General features: G+C 45.7%; 1 protein-coding gene across 2 annotated transcripts in view; it reads left to right on the forward strand.

Moving 5' to 3' along the window:
* Positions 1-18,088, forward strand: part of CCDC91 (coiled-coil domain containing 91) — a 30,783-nt gene extending 12,695 nt beyond the window's left edge. For both annotated transcript variants that reach the window (XM_078859054.1, XM_078859055.1), the window contains one exon: positions 13,315-18,088. In XM_078859054.1, the coding sequence (XP_078715180.1) occupies positions 13,315-13,551 (237 nt within the window). In that variant the 3' untranslated portion in view covers positions 13,552-18,088. The remainder of the gene's footprint in view (positions 1-13,314) is intronic.
* Positions 18,089-18,289: the final 201 nt, after the last annotated feature.

Genomic DNA, 18,289 nt, shown 5'->3' on the forward strand with positions numbered 1-18,289 from the left:
ATGCGTGTGTCTGCCCAAGTCCAAGTGTGTTTATATCGACACATATTTGCCTTTGTGTATTGATCACCTCCTGTTTGTGATTTGTTTACGTGTGTCTTAGTTTGCAGCTAGCAGTGCCTCCATCTATCTTTGTGTTTCCCCCTTTATCTCAGTCTACACACAACTCGGCGATCTATAGCTCAACGTGTAGCTCACCGATTGCTGCCTCGTTTCTCTGTGCACGGTTAATTTCGAGCGGGCGTATTGCCCCTGTCTGTGTAAATGCGCACAGTGGGGCGTGCCGCCAACGCTGATCTGCGTAGCCTGGCGCCGCTTAATTGTCGCAATTTTTGTTCCCCGGAGCCGCCGTTTGATAGCAACCAGAGTGTGGTCCGCAGCACTCGCTGCTAATAAACACAGAGGACACTTACTCGAACACCAGCGAGATTGAAATAAAACCTCAAATTGCAAACTGTCTTTACATTATTTTAAATAATAAGCAATTACTCGTGTCGTTAAAAAAACGCGTAATGAGCTGTGCTAAAGATACATTTTTTCCGCCAATTAAATTTATGGCATTTTTTAAAATTTCCCAACCCCTTCTGTAAATCGGTTAATTTAATGATTTGTGTTCGTTTAAAACAAATAGAAAATAAACCATTGAGTGAAAATGCACACTGGTCCTGCTGCCCGCCTGGCCAATTAAATGACCGGATGTGCAGTGGGGGACGATTGCCGGACGTTTGGGTTAATGATGAAGCCATGCACGAGGCGGCTCGTTGCCTGGCTGTGTAACGAGGTCTTAAGCCCTCTTGAACAAATGTCATTCGTGTGGGTGGTAAAGACGAGCTTCTTCTGGATTTTAGCTCGCATTTATGACTTGTAAGTTTTTAACGTGAGCATGTGTTGCGTTGTCCGTCTCAAGAGTTTCGAGGCCACGGCTCCCTACTGCTTCTGTCTGCCTTTCATGACTTGAGTGCTGGCTGATTTCTGTCCGTTTCTCTTAATTTTTCATCTTCTTGTAAGTTCCGTTCATCAGTGATGGTTTTTCTCACGCCACGGTAAAGACCTCAAAATTGTAACAAAAAATTACGTTTTTTTTCCTCTTTTATTTATCATCCATCCTTACGCAATGAGTAGCACTGGCCACATGCAATGTAAGCATTTGATTCTTAAGTTTCAAATTCACATTGTGGAAAGGTGATTTGCCAGGACACTGTTAACTCAAATAGTTATTCCGACACAGCGAGATTTTGAGACTTAAGAATATTGTGAGTTACCAGAGGGTAAGGCATTCACACAGTCCATCTATTCTTTTCCATAATTTGTTGCTTTGATGCTTCCTAGTGTAATATATACAGTTCCATGGCTTTCTTTACCACACTCTGCTGTATAAATACAACATGTGAAATCAGCATTCCTGAGCCATGGCTCGTAGACATGTGAGTCATTATTGTGTTTTAATATTAGTTTGGCAGAGTTTGCTGATGTTGATGTGGGCAAACTGAGCTGAAGCTTTAGAGACGGGTTGCATTACAGAGTCTTTACACTTGAACACCGCAGCCCATACATTTCTCGCAATTTTCATTTTTCCCATTGAATTCTCACCGTCTCATTACATCGCTACGCACAACGACTCGGGGACTCCAGCCCAATCGGTCTCCCGGCGTGACCCGCAGCGGCCACCAGTCTCCGACCCCCACATAGTGAGAAACAAGCGACGATCCCGAGTGAGAAACGCCGCCCCGTTTGACAATGAGAATGCCCCGACAACCGAGGTGCGTAGCCGAGAGAACCGCGAGCAAACGGATCATTGGTGATGCCGGAGGTGGGCTTGGGGGGGGAGGGAGCGCCGGGGGTGATGGGGGACGGTGCAGGCAGGGAGCATCCAGGTGTTGTCGGGCCCACCTGTCTGGCACGCGGTCTCGTGAGCGCGTGCGGCTGGTCCGGGCCGAGGGGCCGGGCGCCAGCAGTGATCCCATGCAACTTAATTTACTGCGCCTGTCGCTGGGGATTAGCGGAGCCCCTGCTATGCGGGTCCCCTCGCGCCCTGCGCTAAATATAGACGGCCTTTAGGAGAGGGAGATGCTCAGGGGCATGATTGTTCATTTTGGGGGTGGTGGAGAGGGACTGGGTTTAGGGAGACCGGGGGGGGTGCGGGGAGTCGTACTTGGGGAGAGGGGTCGGGGTGGTGATGAATCACAGCATCTCGACCGGTCCCCTGCATTCCTCTTGTGCTGCTGTGCCCGCGTCCGGCTCTCCTGGTTAGGTCCCGCCGCTCGCTTGGCGGGGCGATTTCGGTGCGGTGGTGTCATCGGGCAAACATGCCCTCCCCCCGCCCCCCACTGGATTACCGCCTCCCCCTGGCTGAGGCAAGCTGCGTATCATGTGCATGAGCGAGGGCCGCGCTACATCACTGTCCTGCCTGTCGGCACGAAGTATTTTTTTTATTGGACTTTATTATCAGATCAAACACTTTTGCATGCGGGATGTGTCACGCTGTTTACGTGCGCTCATTGACGCCGCTACAACTCAATGAGAGATGCTGTAGTTTGAACTTTTTTTTGATCAACCCTAGCTGTGACCGCCACAAAACGCTGCCGTTTTATTTTTTTCAAGCATGGATGCTGCGCGGGGGATTTGCTAGAGGACGTGATAATTTATTTGAGCTGACTCAATACGCACGTGGTGTTTTCACTCCAATGTGTCTCCGCATATGATGACTTATAAATCAACGCACAGATGCTTTCACCTGCAGAAATTAGCATCCGTTTTCAAAACCTTTTTTCAAACGTTGAAAAAATCTTTGACGAGATTTTACAAATGTTAGCAGATGTAAAGTGGTGTTCAATTTAAAACACAAGTTGACATTAAAGGAGAGCAGTAGCCACAACGGTTTGTGCACTGAATTACAAAACTTGTCACAGTTGACGTCAGCGGCGAGTATTATCTGAACTGGTTCTTCCCCCTCAGGATATCAACCCTCACCGATCAAAGTGGTGAAGTATGGTTAAAACAACCCCCATGGCCGACACTGCATAGGGAGTCCTTCATTTAGCTGTGCATAAAAAAAAAGATTAGTCAGTTTAACACGTAGGCTTTCGCGACCACTATCATCCATAATAGAGGTTTTTGGGTTAGATCGCGTAAATATATAAATGTGTCGTTAAAACCTGGCACCACCCAACACAGCCAACTAGTAAGGGTTGTCGCGTAAACAGAACACCGGTGTGTTGGAGAGCCAAGCCACAACATTTACAAACTGAGTACGACGTTTCGCCAGTAATTCCAACTAGCTTCATCAGGCGACAGACAAATCTGTCTGTTTGTAAATGTTGTGGCTTGGCTCTCCACACCGGTGTGCTATACCAGTGACGAATTGGCATGTTCTGTTTACGTGACAACCCTTACTAGTTGGCTGCGTCGGGTGGTGGCGGGTTTTAACGACACATTTATATAGTTACACAATATAACCCCAAAAAACCTCTTATGGATTATGAACCGTGTGTATCTGCACTTTTTCAGGCAGACAAATTGGCTCTGTCAATATCACCTTCCATATCAACACTGATAGCAGGAGTCTAATGGTTAAACATTTTCATTCCATAAAAAAAACTATTTCCAAAAATTGAACACCTTTACTGAGATTCTACAAAGAGTAACAAATGCATGTTTGGAGGTCACAACATTACAACGACAAACAATACAATATACACGATAGGAGTGCAAAGTATAGGAAAGGTAAGAAAATCACTTTAACAAAAATATGCAAATGAAACTAAACAATTTTTGTATTTTACCAGGTAAAGGCCACTGTGTTATATAGCTCTTTTTAAGAAGTGACCTGGCCACAAATGATAGCTCAATGAAGTGGCTTATCAGGTGGAAATGTATAGCAGCCTAATACTCTTAAACACATGTTTATAGAGGTAAAAACTGGAGGACCCAGATAAAAATACATACCACCACAGGGAGAGCATGCAAATTCCAAATATACGGGCGTGAGGGTCGGGATGGAACCCCCACGACCTCCTGCATACCAGGCGAGGGAGTTAACATCTCGCCACCGTGGCACCCCCCATGGTGATATGGTGACAGCTTGAAGAGGCCTTCATCCCGCAGTGGATAGATCACGGCTAATGATAATGACTTTGACTCGATGTAAAATAATAAACATGTTGTAATATGAAACTCTATCACGTAAAAAGTTGCTCAGGATATGACAGACATTGAATGGTGAATACAATTCTCACATCCACACCTTTGGCGGCGAAGGTTACAAGCAATTCACAACATATATATATAGCAGGGATCAGTGTTCATTTATTTTTTTCTGTAGAATCCACTGTGTTCTCGTGGAATAAACATCATTTTCTAATTTCCCAATGATCAATGTCATTCTAAGGCCATTGATCTCTAAACATAATGAGATGATAATAGGGGTTTTCCCCTTTTTTCTGGCAACAACACTGAAGCCTTTTTTTACAAGGATTCATGTCTGCATTAACCACAATACTTGCAGTCAAAATGCAAACAAAAAACACTGATAATTTATGTATTGTCCTTGAAACTGATTGGTCCACACCAGAGACAGCTTTCTTTAGAGCCTAGTCTCAATTGGTGCATTTTGGCGTCATCTGGTCTAGCACCAACTGAGACTAGGCTCTAAAGAAAGCTGTCTCTGGTGTGGACCAATCGGTTTCAAGGACAATGCATATTATCAGTGTGTTTTTTGTTTGCATTTTGACTGCAAGTATTGTGATTAATGCAGACATGAAGCATTGTAAAAAAAAAGTGTCAGTGTTGTTGCCAGAAGAAAAAGGGGAAAAACCCTATTATTATATTTTGGTACTGGCAAAGGAGGTCCAATGACATAATGGGCTGCTTATAACCTTGCAGAGCTGTCATGTAAAGGAATGCTATGTAATAGCTTCATCACTTGACCATTGGTTTTCCCTCGAGAATCTCCACTGAAGACTCCATGCTTCAGAGCCAATACTGAATAAGCTTCCAAGTGGACTCTTATTCATTCGTGTTGTGAACCACATACTTGCCAGTTTGCTAATTAGGTGACACACAAAGAGCACGACTTAGTTTTTCAGCTGTGACTGCTAACCGCTGGCCTAATTAATTTGCAGTACACAGTGCCAACCACCATGTCCTGCGTCACCCCAGTTCCCTAATCTCCAGTCCGAGGGGAACACAGCCTAATGCCCGTGTTGGCCCAGTGTTTTCCATAGCTGTGTAAGGAGAGTAGTTGTAAACCACGGTACTTAGATGTGCTGAGCGGTAAATATGAAAACATGGACCAGGGTGGTCCCTGCGGGCTTGAAACTGAAAGCCTAGAGTGCACATCTTCCCCCGAACACAATCCTCATTACACCACGGCCTTCACACAATCCGCTGTACACAGTTCCTCTTACATACACGTGTGTACACAGTAGCTTATGCATGCTATCGTACACCACGCGCGTTAAATATTCCCCTGCGCCCAATCCTTATCGGTCTGTATTCTATACACGGTAGTCTGAGCACGAGACCCTTACACGTGACCGCCTATCCTCCCACACACCGTGCCGTCCTGCGTACCGTGTCCATGCGTGCAACCTTCAGTACACAGTGCCCTTTAACTCAGTGGTTTGTACACCATTCCTAACCTATGAGGATCCGACAACAGAATGTCCCCTTCAGCTGACCGGCCCGCACGCTGGAGTCGAGCGAGCAGGGGCCCGCTGGCGTGCCCGCATCCACCGTGTCACACGGTCACACGGTGAAACACCAGTGCTGTAAATCAGCCACTTTACAAATAACCCGGAGCAGCCCCCCCCCCCCCCTCACGCACGCCAAGGTGTTTAAAATGCGGTTCGTGCGAGCTGCGTAGCGATTATACATACCGGTTATATAATTTCTCTCTCTGCCGTGCGTAACCTGAATTTGGTTATTTTGGCTTTTGTGGAGAAAGTAGGCAAATGCGCAAGAAGCGGTTCGTGCTGTTGCCGCATCGAGTGGTCGAAGGTTTGGTAGTCAATGCGGTCTTTTTTTTATTGTTCAATGTTCACTTGTTGACGAGATGCCAGCGCACACTGCCAGCGACCACAATAACAACAACTAGCCCATCAAAGTAAATTACATTCAGAATTAGGCTATTCAAGCCAGCCAATGTTGGTAGTTGCAGCCAGCAAACCACCAATATAATCGTATCAAATCAAACCATGACAACTAAGTAGAAGGGGTAGGTTCTTAAAGATGCAAAACTGCTGTAACGCCAGGGGATAAATAGAAATTACGTCGCCAAAACCTATAGCTCTGCTGCTTTCTGACTCCATCTCTGGACGGCGAGACTAAGTGTGACACATGTTGAGTGCAGAGGGCAGTTGCTGTATTCTAGTCTCATCCCTCTCCTTGAGGTTGAAGTTTCTAAGGTGGGGGACGGGGGAGGGCGGTGTTCGTGCCGGTAGGGGGATTCGAGGGCGGCTGGCCGAGGGCAGTCACCTTTGCCACTTGGCTGGAGTGCTGAACCGGCGATGATGTAATGGTCATCGGACGCGCTGTGTGACCCATGAGCTCCGTGCGTTGCCGTGCACGTGGTTCGAGCCGCGTGGCTCTGGGCATAATTGGCGATGCTCTCCATGCGCTCACTCAGACGCTCGTCATGTGCCCCCCACGTACTGCACACGCACCTAGCAGGGACATTAAACCTTTTATGGTTAACTATGTCCACGAGCATACTCAGCAAAGCATGGCCGCACTTTATCATCCCATACATACTCACCGGGGTAGCGCAGTGAAAAAGAGCTTGAAAACTCATCGGATTCCTCCCGTATAATTAATATTCTGATTTGATATGAATCAGATCGATCTGAGTTAGATTCCTGACACCGGTGAACATCAGTAGGGGCAGTGATATCTGAACTGGTCCTGGGCCCTGTTACATCACCAACCCACACTGACCAGCCAGCCATAACGTACCTTTCATTCATGTCTCGGCGCCACGCTGGAATTGGGGTGGAATCGGGCTAATTGTGCATTAACTAGGCATCAGCCAGAAGTTTAAAGTGGGTATTTCTCTAGGGTGACCAAGCCGCATGGGCTCCATGCTCTAGCTTGAACACCATGCCATGTCTTCTCCCACCACGATTCTATTATTCCACTGAACCCACAATCTGGTTATAAATCATATGTGACTTTTAAAGATTTAAACCATAATTCGAGGCTAGGAATCCTGAGAATCGCCCAGTTCTACTGTCATTAATATCCTAATCAATGGGATTTTTTAATGTCATTTTGGTCACAGGGAGCCAGTGATGTTTAGAGTCGTGGAAATCATTACGTGCAAGTTCTCCCGTATTAATTACACCGATCTGTTCTGCATACCTACATTGCATGTCTTCATCAAGGTTCTCATTTTCAATCTCCAAAATTCATCCCATATTACACAAACTATTAATAACTTATACTGGCTACCGATTAACTACAGAGCTCACTTCAAAAGCATCCTATCAACGTAGAAAGCAATACACAACCGAGCTCCACCTTACATCAGAAACCTCATGGACGTCAAGAAAAACAAGAGACCTCTTCGCTCCTCAGCCCAAACACTCCACCAACCACCAAATACAAAAACCATGGGGGACAGATCTTTCTCATTTGCAGCACCACACCCCTGGAACAATCTCCCCAAGGCAATACAAACACTCGACTCCATCACTGCATTGAAGTCACAACTCATAACACACCAATAATACGCTTTCATACTATAACAAGCACACGGCGGTCGCAACTTGTTGATATTAGTTTTTTTTACCAGATAGAATTGTTAAATATTGTGTCCACGTGTGTAATGATGTGATGGCGCTTTGAGGGGCAGATTTGTGTCAGAAAGGGGCCACGTGTGAAGCAAAAATAAATTGACTCGACTTGTGTTGAATGTCGACCAAAAGCTTAGTAACAACTCTGGTTGCGTAAGTGGCCTGCCTTCGCGTAGAAACCCGTGGTTTCACGCCTGTCGGTGAAAATCAACAAGACGGATGGCCACCGGTGGATAAGGTGGCTCGGCGGATGGACGCTGGACAGACAGGGAGCAGACTGGTGATGCCTTGCACATACAGTGGCCCTTTAATGGTATTCTATGCCCAGTATACATTTGTGTTGGCTGAGCCTTGCACATGATGTTTTGAGATCGGGTGTCTTTGATATACGAGAGTACGCTCCATAAGTCACACGCGAGGCCTTCTCCAAATGCTTAATACCCAGATGTAATTCGTCATTTGGTGTAATGGCTCGTTTCTGTGTTTTTACCTCGGGGCTTTTTGTTTTCCACATTGTGCGGAAGTTGTACGTGAAATGTACGTTTGAAGGTTTACACTCCGGCTGCAATATAAAGAACAAGATTGTATCGGTATAAAAAAAAATTATCTTTAGTTTAATTGTTGTGATTACACTGTAAAGTGTAGCTAGTTTACACTCAATAACGTGTTCAGTGTATCGATATTTAAAATAACATGCATTTGACTGTGCTTTAAATCCCATGTTAAGTGTGTTTGAGTTCAGAATTTGACACTAATTAATAGATTTCCATGGGGTTTTTGATTTTGGTAATGAGAAATGTTTCATGGGATGATTACATTTTGCTAAATTGCTCTTTCTACATGAGGTGCCGCTCTTTGTGCATGCGCCCTCTACAATAAGGGAGGAAAAGTGACGGGTGTGCATTTAGGGCCAATCTTTAGAGCCTTAGCCGCTGGTGCTAAATCGGTAACGTTAGGTCAGCAGCCTTCCCCATGCCAAACATTTCACGATGTCCTTCGGTGCTTATGCACATAGAGTTTTAGGATTCAAGAATGCTTCGGGCAGAGTTTCCCAGCTAACATTAAGGTTCTAAGACTACTACCAGTTAACGGGAATGCAAAATATATTCCCCCAACAACAAGCCATGGCGATGCAGAAGTATGCAAAGTGTATGAAGAAATGAACCAACTTCTAAGTGAGGGCATCATAATGGGTGACTTTCATGCAAAAGTAAGAGGAGCAGAGATGAGAGGATAATTCGGAAAACGTGATATTGGAGCGAGGAAAGAGAGAATGACTAACAGCTTTAAGCAAGCGCATCAAATTTTTCCCCAATAAGAAATCCAGAAATGGGAAAAAGATTGTCAGAAAGCTGACCACGTTAATAGATAACGTGTTGGCATTAAACGGAAAAATGTATAATTTGACGACGTTTCGGGCGATGGTCCTTCATGGCACATACATTGAAGAATGGCCGTTTGCCCACATCGTCACCTATTACCGTATGTATATATTTTTTTTTTATTTTGAATGGCTGCAGTGTCATTGAAGAATGTGTTCAGTTGTTTTGTTCATTGTGCTTGTGCACCGCTGCCAACGCAGCATCACCAAATTATTTTCTGGAATATCAGTGATGCGTCTGTACACGGCAAACTCGGTTCACATGAATCACCTGGCGTCATTGATCCAAGTCATAGTGCAACATTGCCAAGGGGAGGACAAAGTTAGTTAGAGGCAAAAACAAGTCGGTTCACATGAAATAATTGTGTGTATGGACCACTGCCGACAGTTTGGAGAATTTACACAAATTCATACCCACATAGAAGCAAAATAACAAATTAGATGTCCCCGCCATAACAAAAATGCCCAGCATCACAGTCGACAGTGGTCTGGAAGTGGGGGCAAAGTGAAGCAGAGTAGAGAATAAGCTACCGGACGCGTATACAACACTTGAGGAAGAAGGTGGGGGGGAACATACAATTCTGAGAATAGAAATTAGAGAATACAACACAAGTGATTAAACATATCACAACAATGGGAGGAATACAGGAAGTTGATTGGTAAAACAAATGGTTGTAGCCCTTAGAGAGAAATAGGGAAAAACATATGCAAGGTAAATGAATCAAGTTGACTCTTGGGCAAAGTAAGTAGGCTTGGGTAGGACAATCCACTCGAAGGGATGATGGCTGGTGGTCGATATGGGATGAATCTCGATGGACAACACTGGTAATGGAATAGTGGCCAAATGAGATAACTGGCCCAAGAGGACAACAGCTGTGGAGATGGGAGTGGTGTGTGTATGTTGAACTTCTTTAGGGCCGTACGTAGCCAGCCGTGCTAATCGGACGAGCGGGGAAAGGACGACAAACTGAACACAAAATGCAGTTATAAACAAATGAGTTTTCAATCTATATTTAAAATTGCATAGCTCCAGTGACTTCCTAACATCGGAAGTAAGAGCATTCCAGATGGCTGCAGAAGCTCATCTGAAAGCGTGTGATACAGTGACCGTCTGTTCGATGGCTAGTCAAAAGCCACTGTGAGGATGAACGGAGTTCGCGTGAGAGATAAGTTTACGTGCAGGAGCGAGATGGATTGTAGGATTACAAGACTGAAGGATGACGATGACATGGGGGGAGGCTTTCAACCAGCAGTAGATAAACGTTGGCTGACGATGATGACTTGCTCGCTCTATGTTGGTAAGGTGTTAGGTTGGTATCCTTCACCATGCAAACATTTTACGATGTCCTTCCCGTATACAGTTCGTTAGACAGTGTGAAAATAAACAGACTAACATTTTTTACATATTTTTTTGCACAAAAATGGAAGATATAAAAGCAAGTAAATACCCACTTCACAAGGCGGTGTACAAACGAGAGTTAAGCCCGCGACATCTCTTTGCGCAGCTTGTGCCGCCGAATAGGTGAATTTACAGCCGACGTGGAAGTGTGTCATCCTCTTTGGTTACACTATTAGTGTTGGGTTAGCATAGGCGCTAAAGCGATACGGGCTGTTTTGATCTCGATGGCTGCCGTGGAAGGATTATGGCCCTATCTGTGCGCTGGGGGCTGCCAGGCCGTGTAAATCTCTCAGAAGTGAAAGCAAGTGTGTCGAGACTTTTCTCGGAGGGAGAGGGGGTGGGTGGGGAGGGGGGTCCTTCTAAATCGGATGGTGGTTGCAGGGTTTAGTAGAGGATGTGTGCATCCTACATGTATTTTAGGCAACCCAGTTCCTTGCGATGTAAATCCCATCACTACTTCACAAGGAGAAGGGCCTCGCCGCGTGATATCACGCGCTGTGTCGCCAAACTTAACTCTCAACGTGGCATCGGGAGGAACGTTCATTCCGGTTGTTGTGGCTGTGATGTTCGTGCCGTTGTCCCGTATTCAGTAGACCGGGCGATCAAGTGCCCTGAGTGTGGGCAATCTCAGTTTGCTTTGATTTATAAACTAAATGGATTTCTCGTCAAGTGCTTGACTGAGATACGTGAATGTAGGCATTTATTTGTTTCTCTTATTGCTTCAAACAACGCATTAAGAGATTTGTATACATTTTTGCCTTATGCATTGAGGAATGTCATGTAGATGGAGTGCCTCTTGCCAATAACAGCTGGCAACCCAGCTGTATTTTATTTTTTTGACAAGGCTGACTGTTGATGAGACTCAAAAGGTAAAAACTGCTCCTGAGTTTGCTTGTTTATTCATAGTACTCTGGAAAGTTCTCAAAAGCAGACTGACTTAAACCCTTACTAGTTGGCTGTGTCGGGTGGTGGCGGGTTTAATGACACATTCATATATTTACGTGATCTAACCCAAAAAAACTCTTATGGATGACTTAAACATATTTTCATGTGGAAAGATGAACAGATTATTTTACAGGCCACTTGAATTATCATTTCAATGTTCTTTGCTGGTGTGCAGTTTTTTTTGGTATTAAAAAAGGTAATCTTGTTCACAGTTAGTAAAGATATGTCCTGGGACATTCAATGCAATTTTAGGGTTGTATTTGCTTTGATGTATGTTTTTATATCTATGCGTGTTTAAATAAGTGACTTAGAATGTCTCTTTTTTTGTATGTCAAATATATATTTAAGCTCTAGCCAAAACAAAAGGCATATGCAAAATGTTGGCAGTATAAAACAAAGCTCAATATGTTCAAAAATGCCATTTTGGTAAACTTCCACTTGAAACTAAAAAAACCCCAATGCAGTCTCTTCACTCAATCTGATGCAACGTGCATCGCTTTAATAATAGCGGTTGAAAGGGGGCTACCGCTTTGAAAGTCACAGCGTGGCATCGCTGGCACACTGCCCAAGCGATTGCCGCACGCACGGTGTCCTCTTGTACGAGTGAACGCCTCACTTGGTGGACCTGCCGTTTGATGTGCGCTAGGTCACGCCGAAGGTCCCAAGGTTGCACTTCTAAACGGCGGCCCGCTATGTGTGGCGTCCGCAGAGGCATCCGACTCCGCTCACGCATCGCCCTCGCCCCCCGGCCGGCTGGCCAGAGAGCGGCCCTGATTTACGGCCTCCTGACAGGCGGCACTAATTAATTCTCTCTCGTTAGCAGCATTAGCTAATGCCCCAAGCCTGCAGCAGCTGCCCGTGCCACTCGCTGGAGCCACGGGCCATGCCTGGGAGCGAGATTTATGGAGGCTACGGTGGACGTTGGTCAGGAAGGGTCTCGCCGTGCAGCCGGTGCCAAACACTGACGCCGCTGCCCTCCGCTGCTGTCCACCGCAAAGTGACGCAGATGAGTTGGCGCGAGCGCGCCAATGCTGCGTGTAGTTCCTCCAAATTGAACGCTTCCCGTGACATCCACGTGCATTCATTGTCCATAGGCAGTGGTGCATACACACAAATAGTAAAACAAAAATTGTATTTAATAATACGGGCTGAAAGGGGGAAAAAATACGCAACGTTTTGTGTAATGGGCCTTCTTCATCGGCAATGTTTCCAGCATTGCTCAAAATAGCACGTAAATATCTACTGCTGTTAGAGCTTCTTGATTCATGAACGTGTTAAGTCTTTGTTCCTTGCCTATAGTTCACGAACATCCGATTTTCGTTCACCTGTTTTCAATCCACACCTGCCCACTTTCACGTGTGTTGTATATTTATTTTCATATGCAATGTGAGACAAAATCTATAAACAATAACACTACTTATGTGTTTTTTCACACTTAGTCGGTGGTATTTGAGAGTTGTTTAAAATCAACAGTGGAATGATGTGCCCCTTTGAGTGATTGGTGTCATGCACACATGACACCACACAGGCATTTGTGAATTCCCTGTGTGGTGCTGCGGTGGCGAGTTGTTAACTACCTCGCCTGGTATACAGGAGGTTGTGGGTTCGATCCCGAATCTGACACTTGAATACAGTTTGCATGTTCTCCCTGTGGTCCACGTGGATTCTTCTCCGGATCCTCTGTTCTCTCCCTCCGCATTTAGAAACATGCGTGTAGAGTATTTGGCTGCTATAAAATCCCAAGTGATTTCTAATCGCGATTATGTTCGTGCCACCGCCGCGTTGTGTTGTACGTGGTGCAGGCAGAACACGCGGGCCGACAGCGCAATCTCGCCAGCCTGGAGCTCTTCCTGTCGTGCGCGCAACAGCAGCTGTCCACGCTCATGCAGCCCCCGCCGCCTCCACTTGCGCCTCCTGCTTCCGCTGACGGTGCGAGCGTGAGCCCCGCGATGGCGCCGGCGACCAAGATGGTGGCGCGTGGCTCCGTCGCGGCGGAGGTTGACCCCGCTCTGCCGGCCGGGACCCACGATGCAACGTGAGGGAGGAGTTGTCCACCCCCCGCCAGCACCTCTCCTTCCCCTGAGAGGAGGAGGAGGAGGTAGCGGTTAGGGCAAAGCCGTGATGCATAACAGGATCATGAAAATATATAATTCCCAACAATAGGAGCCTTACAATCGATGTGCAACTGGAAAACTTGACCGAGCGGCATCAATCCAACTTTCAATCTTCACACTTTATTTCTTTAACGATGCCTATCTTAAAACTTAAGGCCCCTATACGTATATATTCATCCATTACACATCTTAAACCATGTATTTAAAATAGTAATTAGGTTCATCTGCAACCATACACTCTGTCAAATGTATTTACTTTTCATCTGTGAATGCCAGGCTGAACAGGTTAACGTTTAAGTTATTTTTTAAAACTTTGAATGGTCAGGCAAGTCCCATTTTCTGACGAGGAAAGGAATTCTACAAGGTAGGAGCCGTGTAAGCAGAGGGACATTACCCTAGATCTTGACTTAAAGCTTTCGTGACTGCAGGAATTAATATTCTTTGGGTTTCGGTAAAGTCACGTGGCTTTACCGAAACACACAAAGAAAACGCCCTAAATGTTTGTAGTCGCGCCCTGCGGATGTTTCGCGATCCCTCAGTGGATCGAAGCAGTCGGTAGAGGCAGTAGAGAGAAAGATTATAATCATTCTTCAAGATAAATTATCTTTCAGATAGGTTCCCTGGCCGTGTAGGGCCTTATAGGTCATAAAACTCACCTTAGAAGGTGATGCTCCATCGGACTGGCAGCCAGTGCAGTGTGCGGAGCATAGGCCTTGTATGATCGGTCCTACATGTACCAATCATTAACTTGGCAACGACATTCTACACCAGCTGCAGATGATGGACATTAGCCCCATTAGCCCTCGGGTAAAGGGCGTTGCAGTAGTCAATGCGAGTGATCACGAAGGTGTGAAACTTGGTGGGTCGATCAACAGTGAGGGATAATCCTCAGGTAGACGAAAGAGGTCTCGACAGTAGCTCACACCTGTGATTTCAAGGTCAAGCCGCCGTCAAAAATACAACCCGGATTCCATACTCAGCCTGGAGTAGTCAGCTGGACACCCCTGAGGGCTGTCCTGCCAACACACCCATACTCTGACGGTCAGGGTCCACCACCACCTCAATCTCAGCCAACTATAACTCATCCAGTCTTGGATCTCAGATGGGCATTTGCTACAAACCATAAGAACAACTCCCTGCTCGGGTGCAAAGGACACACATGGCTGTGTATCAACTGCATAACAGTGAATACTGAGCCCGTAATGTCTAATAATTTGCCCCAATGAAAGCATATACACCACAATCAATGTGGGTGTCGGCGTGGGGCTCTGTGGTATTCCACGGGATAGGGGGAAAGAATCGTAGGAATACATTGCGGAAGCTTCTCACTGTGTCTTATCTTCGAGCAAAGATCAACATCATCTGTGGACGTTACCAGCCAATCTGCAGGATGAGCTGCATGCGCTTAAATAGCACACCAGCATTTGACATGACCGTGTCAAATGCTGCGGAGAGATCCAGGAGGACCACGATGGAATGAGTCTTCTGATTTCTCGATATTTGGAGGTCATTAAGCACCCGAATGAGGGCCATTTCGGTGCCATGCCTCTTCCTCAATCGTAACTGGAAAAGATCCTTGATGGAATCGAGGGCCTCTGTTACTGTTCTGTTAAAGGGCAAGCACAAGGTTCCCGGGATCCAAACCTTCATTTGCTAAGCCCGATAGTTCCAGCACTACCATTAGGCCACCAGGGATCAAACCCCTCAAGGGGCGGTACAGGCCCTTTTTGGGGGAGCCCAAAAACGGAACCTCATGGTGTGATGGTCTGACCACCCGACTTGTTCCACCACTAAGATTTTTTTAAAGATGCGTTTTTAGTTGGGACTTAAAGATATCAACACTGTATGGGAACCTGATCTCCACCAGTAGGGAGTTCCACAACCGTAGGGGCCACCACAGTAAACACCCAATCACCCCATGAATGCAACCGAGATTGAGGTATAATGTAAAATAGAGAAATAAAAATAAGTACTGTCGTACTGCACATCTTAAGTTCTCCAATGCAGGTTCTTCTCACAGACGTCTTGTTCTCCTGCTCAAACTTTTATTAGCGGGCCAACACCTCCAGTCTGAATCAGCCCGCTGGCTGACTCCCAGAAGCAGCTGTGTGCAGTGCAGCACTGGGCGGGAAAGAGAAGCAGATCAGTAGCACGGGCATAACCAGCACGTAGATTGTACAGCAGGCTTCACTCAGGAGCACAGGCAGCAGATGAAATAAACAGCAGGCTTTAATCATGAGGCTCCTCTCACAAGCACGGCCACGAGATGGTTTGTGCGAGGCTCGTGGACTTGATGAGCACGTCGAGGATGTCATGGAAGTGCAGGCTCTTGAGGCGCACGTCGTGGTGCATGGGGTGGCGCGTCCGGGTGGGGAGCGTCTCCACCGGCCGCTGCGCCGGGCGGCCTCGTAGCCGCAGAGTAGCGCAGCAGCTACTGCTGCTGGACCGCCCACACCATCTTGCGGCCCGGAGCGAGCAGGGGCAAGTGGCGAGACGGGGCTACCCACGTCGTAGGGCATGTGCGTCTTAGACGAGGTCACGGCCGTGGTGGAAGGTGTCACGGGAAGCAGCTCGGTGTTTGTGGTCGCTGTGCCTGAACGCACCGTGCGGTGTCGTGGCAGCCGTCGGCATTAACTCGGTGCCACATGCTTCCATGGTTGTATTTCGCCAAGGTCATTATCTCCAGTCATTATTTTGCAGACAAGACTCTGATTTTGAGGAAATGTGGCCTCCACGTGGTGTCCGTGGTGAGGATGAGATGGAAATTAGCAACTGTTTCGGTGCATAAACAGCAGCCTTGCCAGCCTTAATAGGTGCTCACTGGCATGGGTGTCAGTGTATTATTTGATTAATCGCATCGAGAAATGAATGTGGTAAAATGTGTACAAAAAAACTGTTGAATGTCAGGATTTTAAAAAAATACAATATCGTTTTTTTCACTTGAGAGAGGTGGGTGATGGGATTGAAGTGAGTGTAATAGTTGGGACATTAACTTGTTAACCTCTTTTTAAATATGGGTTATGTGGAATATTAGTTTAATAATTTCACTTTAAGTTACTTCCCCATTAATCAGTTCCAGATTTTGTTGTTCGTACAGTTTCATTAATGAATACATGAATTGATGAATACATTTAATTCACTCTCTATGATGGTAACATTTCCTTGGGCGACTTTGAGCAACTGCATGGGTGACCTGTTGTTGCTGCAGTGCCAATTTGCGGTTAACCTGCACCAAGATACCTGAAGCATTTATTAGAAATGGAAGCAGACGCTGGAGTACAAGTGGCGCGTTTATTTAACTATCCTTTCCAAGAAGATTGTCAGTTGTGTAAATCATACCAACGCTACATTCTTGGTAATTTCTCAAAGAGTAACTCTTAACACATTTTGCACACCGCTAAATTGTACCAATGCGCCACTAAATTGATGATTGCATGGGTATTATTTTAACATAAATAATAAAATATAGTAATTTACACGCTACAGAGTATAGCATTCTGATTAGCAAACTGCTGCTTGAGGTTATGAAGTTAGTGATTTAATGTTATGACCAAATCCCCTGAATGCACTCCATCTCAGCAGATGTCATAAGCTAAGCAGATTTGGACTGGATAATGTAAATTCACATCCGGTTGTTAAAACATTTGGCTGGGCAACGTGGTAATCAACAAATGGCAGTGCAGTAAAATCCATCAATCTGTATACTGCTGTGCTGCCATTCTCTATGTTGTCCGCACTGACCAGTGTTGAGGTATGGTCAAACAACAAACAACAACCGCCATTCGCCACTAAGTGGCGGTGACGTCACCACGACGCTTGTGCCAGGCCATGTGCACCTTGAGACCACGTGGTCAAACAACTCCCCCAAGGACCAACATGGTGTGGGCAAGCCTTCTAACTAAAGGGCTATACTGTACATGGACAAGTTTTGTTTTTGTTTTCCTGTGTGGGCCCCCAACCCAAGCCTTGTGTGGAAGCGGAAGGATTTAATTTGACTTGTAATGTGAAACTGAAGAGCAGCATTACGACGTACACATTCAATTGTTACGGAGTTGTGTCTTTACCACAAAAGCGTGAGCAGCAATAATGGAAAAGCTCAGCCGCAAGCCACTGCATATCACACGTTAGTCAATGTCATTTCCACACTTGGCTTCACGTGCAAAAACATTTCAATAGAGCTCACGCTTACAATATTACTTGGAATGAAAATACATTTTCTAAAAATATATATATGTTCAATACAAGTTATTGGGTGTGTGTGCTGTGTTGTAGGTGTCACTTGGTCTCGGTTTGTTTTCTTTCAGGTGGAAATTGTTGTGGAGGTTAACTTATTTTACAAAGCTTTTCTGTTAAGATATGAACTCATAAAAAATGTTTAGTCAATGTGAAGCTCTTGTTCCTTCATTTTACTTTAATTGGGTTTAATCAATGCCTTGAACGGTTTAATAAAATGTCAAATATTTTCCATTCTTGTGGATACAACTTTTTTTGTTCCATGTTCACGTTGGGGCCTACAAACCTGAAACCTTAATGGGGCATGCCACCCTAAAACCCTCAAAACCAGAAGCATTCGATATCCAGTGGATCCCCGTGAAATCGTTGAACAAGCCCGTGACACTTGACATTGCCTCTGTCCACTTTGAAATAAATAAAGGTGAGAAGA

This window comes from Lampetra fluviatilis, chromosome 8 (genome assembly GCF_964198595.1).
Source record: "Lampetra fluviatilis chromosome 8, kcLamFluv1.1, whole genome shotgun sequence".
NCBI classification, from domain to species: Eukaryota; Metazoa; Chordata; class Hyperoartia; order Petromyzontiformes; family Petromyzontidae; genus Lampetra; species Lampetra fluviatilis.